The sequence below is a fragment of the Corvus brachyrhynchos genome, unplaced genomic scaffold (genome assembly GCF_000691975.1).
Source record: "Corvus brachyrhynchos isolate BGI_N302 unplaced genomic scaffold, ASM69197v1 scaffold3, whole genome shotgun sequence".
NCBI lineage: Eukaryota > Metazoa > Chordata > Aves > Passeriformes > Corvidae > Corvus > Corvus brachyrhynchos.
The window spans coordinates 13,181,824-13,188,530 of NW_008237619.1; the positions used below are offsets into that span (position 1 = coordinate 13,181,824).

Sequence of the window (6,707 nt, forward strand, 5' to 3'; positions counted from 1 at the left end):
TTGAGCATGGGAAATGGAGAGAGGAATTAATAGAAGGAGCCAGTCACACGGAGATTGGCTGCTGGTCAGCGTGCCTGTGTGGCTGAGCCCTGCTCCGGATTACCACCATCTGTCCTGGCCTGGCATTAAGCTAATCCAAGTCATTTCCTCTGCACGCATGCACGCTGGGGATCCGTTAGCTAACTGCAAGCTGGACTAGCCTCGAAGTAGGAGAAGAGGTCTGAAAGCCTGGCACCAGACAGACCACAAGCCTTAGGAGCAGCTGCCAGCGACCCACTGAAGTGTGGGCAGACAATCCACCAGCACAGTCCAGGTTTGATGGGCCAGGGAGCAAGAACAGGATTAGGCCTTTTTTGTATTTCATGTTCTGTGAGTTCTGTGTTTCCCTGGGCACTCACCACAGCAGTTTTGCTCAGTTTCTGCTGGTGGCACAGACACACCTGGCTGTGTGGGAAATCTGCAGCCTCGCACGTAGCAGAGCAAGACATTTAAATAGAAACAGCCCAGACCAATGCTTGCTATGTCTTAAGGAAAAGCAGCTGCATCTGGGTAAACAGAAAAAGAACTCGACTGTACAGCTCCACAAACCAACAGCAAATCCCTGCTCAAGTCTGGGAGGCCAAGAACTGAGAGTCTGCTGGGGACCAGAAAAACGGTGAAACAGGGACAGTCACAAGAGGGAACTAAGTGACAACAGGGAACTAGGGAACCACTGGGCTAAAGCCTTGCCCAGACAAAGCGCTCAGCTGACATCTCCACACAATACAGCCTTCATGCAGGCAGCAAGGACTTCAGCTCCCACTGCTGCTTCACAAACATCCCCGTTGTAGGGAATAAGGACAGACATCAGAAATGCCAGAGCATCAGCTGGGAGTGAAAGGGGTTTCTACTGCAAAGGAGTACAGGGACACAGCAGAATTCTGTATTATATGTTCCAAGGGAAAAGGACAAGACTTGAGCAAGAGTATAAAACTTTTAATGGGTCAGTGCATCAGTCCTTGATGCAGAGGGAAAGGAGCAAAGGGGGCTATCACTGTCCCAGGTGCTCAGAGCTGCAGAGGTGATCTGCACAGAGCAACAAAGTGGTGGGTACACACAGAGCAGCAGCAGCCTTTGCTTTCCAAGGAAGGGACCAACACCTGGAAAAGCAGTTCCTCTCACTGTCCATTCGCTTTCACTCTATGCTTCTTCTTCCTGGTAGGGACTTTAGGCCGCATCATTTTGGGAGAAGGCCGGACAGCCTTCAAGGGTCTCCTCTGTGCCTGCAATGAACGTTTCTTCTTCAAAGCAGGTTGTGGCAGCTTCTGCTCTTTGTCAGCTTTTGATCCCTCAAGTTTCTTCTTTTTTGGCGGAGGCTCTGTGACGGTATCGGGGACAGCAGACGGAGCTGCCGCTTCCGCAACAGGTTCTTCGTCTGAAACGAGAGAAAGGTGCTTGAGAAGAACCCACGTGGCTTCTGCAGGGGAAGCAGCCTGTGAGGGCAGGCCCAGCCAGCTCAGCTGAGCTCCAGCACCACGCTACCTTTCTGTGCCTGCGGGATGGCATTGGAGAATTTCTTGAGCTTGGCGATGAAGAACCCATCCATATTGTGCGTGTGGGGGTAGAAACGCCGCGTGCACTTGAGGGACGGGTGGAAGCGACGGTCCTTGAACCTGCAGGAGGAAGTGGGGGGAGGAGTGATACAACACCTGCTCAAACCTGGCCACCAAGGCGCAGTCACATGTGCAGCTTGTGACCTGGCACGCACCTGGTGAAGCCTTCCTTGCCGAAGTCCAGGCCTGTGGCCACCAAACGGACATTGCGTTTCTTCAGGGCATAATCCACAACCCACTCATTCTCCTCCACCTGCCAGAGGCTAAGCATTAGGATCCAAAACTCACTGTCTCCCGAGGAGGAGATGACCACAGCAGATCATGGTAGAAGGCACTTACCATGACGGAGCAAGTGCAGTAGACAATGTAGCCCCCTGTCTCTGAGGCAGCATTGACTGAATCTATGGCGCTAAGAATCAGCTCCTTCTGCAGGTGGGCACAGCGCACGATATCCTTCTCATCCTGAAAGAGAAAGAAAGGTTAGGATGCCACAGGCACAGGGAAGCACCCCAGGCCTCTGCTGTGGATGAGGGGATGACAGGAGAGCAAAGCACATATAATATACAAGTCTGGAGTCTTCGGTAAAAGTAATCTCAAAAAACTAGCCCTGGTACAACACACAAAATAGGAAAGAAAAGGAAAAATGTATTGTAGGTATCTCTCAAGAACAAAGCTGCCCTGAAGTCCTTCCTCTCGTGACTCATACTTCAGTCTGCACTGGTCACCCACCTTGTTGGTTTTGACAGCAGGATCCTTGGAAATGACGCCTGTTCCGCTACAAGGAGCATCAAGCAAGACACGGTCGAACCCTCCAAGCACCTACAGGTAGATTTACATGTGGAATTATGCTCACAGGTGGGGACTCAACACAAGGCCAAGACTAGAAGGGGAACCAGAAGACTGGGAAGGCAGGAAACACCCCTCCTCCCTCTCCACCTGCCTTGCCTGCCTCTGTATCAACTAACAAACACACTCCCCCCAGCAGCTCTGCTCATCCTCCTGTGACAGGTGACTTTGAAGAACACGGCTTCACAAAAGGGACAGCACAGCAGCTCTAGGTAAGCACTGTGAACAGGAACATACCTTGGGGAACTGGCGTCCATCGCAGTTACTCACAACAGCATTGGTGACTCCCAGCCGGTGCAAATTCCCTACCACGCTACGTAGCCGCTCGGCACTGCTGTCATTGGCCAGGATCATCCCTGTGTTCTTCATAAGCTGAGCTGCCAGAGGGCAAAACACACCAGCAAGGGGCTGAAAACCTCTTGTGCTTTTGTCTGCACTGACAGCCACCCCTCCTTTCAGTCCCCCTCTATTCCCCCTTTCTGGGTAGAGCAGTGGAAACTCCTCACTTGACAGAGCATCCCTCCCAAGACTCCAGGGTGGTACCTATGTAGCTGGTCTTGCCTCCTGGGGCACAGCACATATCCAGAATGCGCTCATTCTCCTGTGGGGCCAGCGCCATGACGGGGAGAAGACTGGAGGCTCCTTGCAGCATGTAGTGTCCAGCCAGATACTCTGGAGTGGCACCTGAGCAGGGAAGGCAGCACAGAAGAAGATGACACATGAAAGAAAGGGAAGCAGGAGCAGCTGGGCTCAGCCCTGCACGGTAAAGGTGATCTCACCGATGGGCACAGTGGAGTCATAAATAACAAGTCCCGTTTTTGACCACTTCCCCAAGGGGTCAAGATTCACACCACGGTTGATTAGAGCCTGCAAGACAAGGAGAAGGGACTGAGACGCCGCTCTGTGGGACAGCCAGTGCAGGACACAGCCACTGGCTCCTGCTCACCTGTGCCAGGTCTCGCCGCCGCGTCTTCAGTGTGTTGGTGCGAACGGTGACAGGGCGGGGAACCTCGTTAGCCTCCAGGAAGTTTATCAGCTGGATGGAAGACGGGACAGAGAACAGAGACGAAAATGAATCCTCAGGGAGGCAGCCAAACCTCCATGGGGCAGCACAGCTGTGGGCAGGGCAGGATCCCACCTCAGGGAGCGGGAAGATGTCCATGAGCTTGGTGAGCAGGAAGTCGCTGTAGGAGTAGTAGGCGGCCATGTCGCGGCGCAGCAGCGCGAGGTATTCCTGCCGCGAGCGCCCCTCCTCCCGCTTCACCGCAAAGTCCTGCAGCACTTCCATGTTGCCCTGGATGCGCTGGTGGATGACGTGCAGGTCAGGGGGCTCAGCAGGTGGGAGCACCGTCAAGGAACCATGAACAGCAAGGAGCTCGCCCAGAGGCTCTTTACGAGTACAATCAGCCGTGCGGGACCCGCGCGCCACAACGCTGCCCGCGCCAGAAAGGCTCTGCTGGAATACTGCTTTCACCAGAGCTCAGCATGTGCAGGATTCAAAGGGCGGAACTGGACAAAAAAGCTCACAAGGCAGAACTACAGGGTGTTTAAAAGAATTACTTTAGATAAACAGAGAAAAATGGGGGGGGGGGGAGAAAAAACCCAACAAAGGAGATTTTTAATACTGAAAGCATTACCTGCAGCAGAAAAGAGATTAGAAGTTCCCCAAGGGCAACCGAGGGGTACAGAGGGAGAATAAGAAGGGAGGCAGGAAATTAAAATCACCAAAGTCCAGCAGCAAGCACTTTGGATGCTAGAATTGCTGTCATCAGAAACTCTGGGAATGGGTTACACAAGCACCCACCAGGAAAATCAGGGTAGAGAGGAACAAACCACGTAATAAGACATCCATATGTATTTAGGACTAGAAAGGAAATTAGGACAGGTTCTAAGCCCCATACAGGGTGTCACAGATTTCCTAACTGTGCTATACAGAAGCACAGCATTATACACTATCTATTAGGACAGCTCAGCTAAAAATACCTTGTCATGCACAGACACTCTTGCTAAGCAATATGCATGACAAAGTCCAAGTGAAGCTCTTTGGTTGTATCCAGGCCCCATGCTGCATCATGCACATGACTTATGGATGTAACAGATAAAAAGGATATCCTCCTTCTCAATCTCTTCACTAGTTGGCAGTTTAAATTGTTCATCTATATCCAGGTTGAGCTGCAGATCTGGGCCTTCTTCTTCCTTCTGTCCTATTTTCTGCTTGCTTGCCTCCTCTGCTTCCTCTTCCTCCTCTTCCTCTTCGCTGTCATCTTCACTGAGGCCTTCCCTAAGGACAAAGAATGGGATCACACAGACACTTCACAACTACCATTTCTTAGATGACAGAAATGACAGGAGAATAACAACACAGGCTCCTCATCTATCCAGGAAAGGCTCTACACACTCACCTGTCAGACTTCTGCTTCAGGGCAGCTTTTTCAATAGGCAGCAGCTAAATAGAGACAAAGATTAATCAAAAAACATCCACAGTTGTCCGCTTACTTCCCAGCACCTGTGAAATTTACTTGCTCTGTTTAAAAGGGACAACAAACAAAAGCAGTGAATGTTATGCTGGAATCAAGTGCTAAACTTGAAATCATTCTTGTGAAGGAAAGATGGCGAAAATTCTCCACCACCTCACCACCCCCTGCCACTAAAGCCATCCTTTTTCCCCAGCCCTGAAGGGTCCTTTCAGCCAACAATATATCAAGTATTTCTTGTGTAATTAAGGGCAAGTTCCTACCTCTTCTTCCTCTGAAGACGAGGCACCATAATCATCCACCATCTCCTCGCTGCTCCCATCCTCCTCCTCCTCCATCTCCCAGCTGCCCTCTTCCACCTCACCATCGCTGGATAATTCCACGTGGTTTCCTTTAGGCTGGGTTTTCTTGGCTTTGGCTGGAGCCAGCCACTTGGAATTGCCATCACTGAAGCCAGACCGGCCACGGGGAGTTTGTCCTGCTGCCTTTACAGCACGTTTCTCCTTCTGTGGGGGCACCTGCTCTTCAACTAGAGGCAGAAGAAGCGGTTAAAGGTTAGGCATTATTTCCAAAAGCAGCTGCTCTGCTTTTTCAGTTGTTACACAAAAAGGCCTTCAGCCTAGTCCTGAGCTGCCTGTCCCGAAGGAGGGACTGCTTGCTCTCTATATCTCATAAAGTACTGGGGACATTCTCACCTCTCCTCCAGGGGACCTTTAAGGAGATCTAAGCAGAATTACCAAATTAAAACACCACCACAAAATTCTTAGGGTATTTGCTCTGACATATTAGGGTACCCTCTGTCCCTAATCTTTGTCTATCCTTCTTTCTTCCTACTGCAAGAGCTTCCTGGGCTATGCCAGATGTAACAGAGATTTAAAAGCCTCAGCTACAAAAGCAGCCTGCAACCACCTTGCTGTGAATAGAGGATAAGTAAGAAACAGATTTAACATGCAGAAGAGAGACCTTTTACTAGTTCTTCAGACAACACTGCCTCCTGGCACGGCAGCCACCAGGAATCAGATAGAATTCATTGTTATTATCTATTAGAGAGCACCCAAAGGAGGGCCAAGATGATGAAGGGTCTGGAGGGGAAGCCTTGTGAGGAGCAGCTGAGGTCACTTGGTCTGTTCAGCCTGGAGGAGACTGAGGGCAGAGTTCACTGCAGGCTACAGCTTCCTCACGAGAAGAGAAGGGACAGGCACTGATCTCTTCTCTGTGGTGACCAGTGACAGGATCTGAGGGAATGGCCTGAAGTTGTGTCAGGGGAAGTTTAGGTTGGATATCAGAAAAAGCTTCTTCACACAGAAGGTGGTTGGGCACTGGAACAAGTTCCCAAGGAAGTGGTCACAGCACCAAGCCTGACAGAGTTCAAGAAGAGTTTGGACGACACTCTCAGGAATATGGTGTGACTCTTGGGGTGGTCGTGTGCAGGGCCTGGAGCTGGATTCAATTATCCTAGTGCCTCCCTTCCAACTCCGGATATTCTGTGATTCTGTGACTTAAAATAATGAAATTCCACGTGTCCCTTGCCTTAGAAACGACGCCGCAGAAGGGCGGTGGCGGCAGCGCCCGGGGGCTGCGGGCCCGTCAGCCCGGTTCGGACCCCGCTCCCACTCACCTGTCGGCTCCCGCCCTCCTCCTCCTCCTCCTCCTCGTCCGAGCGGCCTCCTCCCTTTTCCCTGGCTTTTCCCTCTTTTCCCTGGCTTTTCCCGGTTTTCCCTGGCTCTTCCCGGTTTTTCCCTGGCGCCGGGATGAGGGGAACTTTTCCCCCCATTTTTTCTCCGCTTTTCCCCCC

At 51.5% G+C, this 6,707-nt stretch overlaps 1 protein-coding gene across 1 annotated transcript in view; it reads right to left on the bottom strand.

Moving 5' to 3' along the window:
* Window positions 1-954: 954 nt before the first annotated feature.
* The window catches only part of NOP2 (NOP2 nucleolar protein), a 15,749-nt gene continuing 9,996 nt past the window's right edge, over window positions 955-6,707 (bottom strand). The window contains exons 2-15 of the mRNA XM_008631809.2: window positions 6,531-6,615; window positions 5,176-5,441; window positions 4,841-4,884; window positions 4,550-4,719; window positions 3,577-3,776; window positions 3,385-3,474; window positions 3,218-3,305; window positions 2,982-3,122; window positions 2,676-2,815; window positions 2,322-2,411; window positions 1,932-2,054; window positions 1,748-1,845; window positions 1,522-1,652; window positions 955-1,414 (exon numbers count right to left, since the gene is read on the bottom strand). Of these exons, the coding sequence (XP_008630031.2) occupies window positions 1,158-1,414; window positions 1,522-1,652; window positions 1,748-1,845; window positions 1,932-2,054; window positions 2,322-2,411; window positions 2,676-2,815; window positions 2,982-3,122; window positions 3,218-3,305; window positions 3,385-3,474; window positions 3,577-3,776; window positions 4,550-4,719; window positions 4,841-4,884; window positions 5,176-5,441; window positions 6,531-6,615 (1,923 nt within the window). The 3' untranslated portion in view covers window positions 955-1,157. The remainder of the gene's footprint in view (window positions 1,415-1,521; window positions 1,653-1,747; window positions 1,846-1,931; window positions 2,055-2,321; window positions 2,412-2,675; window positions 2,816-2,981; window positions 3,123-3,217; window positions 3,306-3,384; window positions 3,475-3,576; window positions 3,777-4,549; window positions 4,720-4,840; window positions 4,885-5,175; window positions 5,442-6,530; window positions 6,616-6,707) is intronic.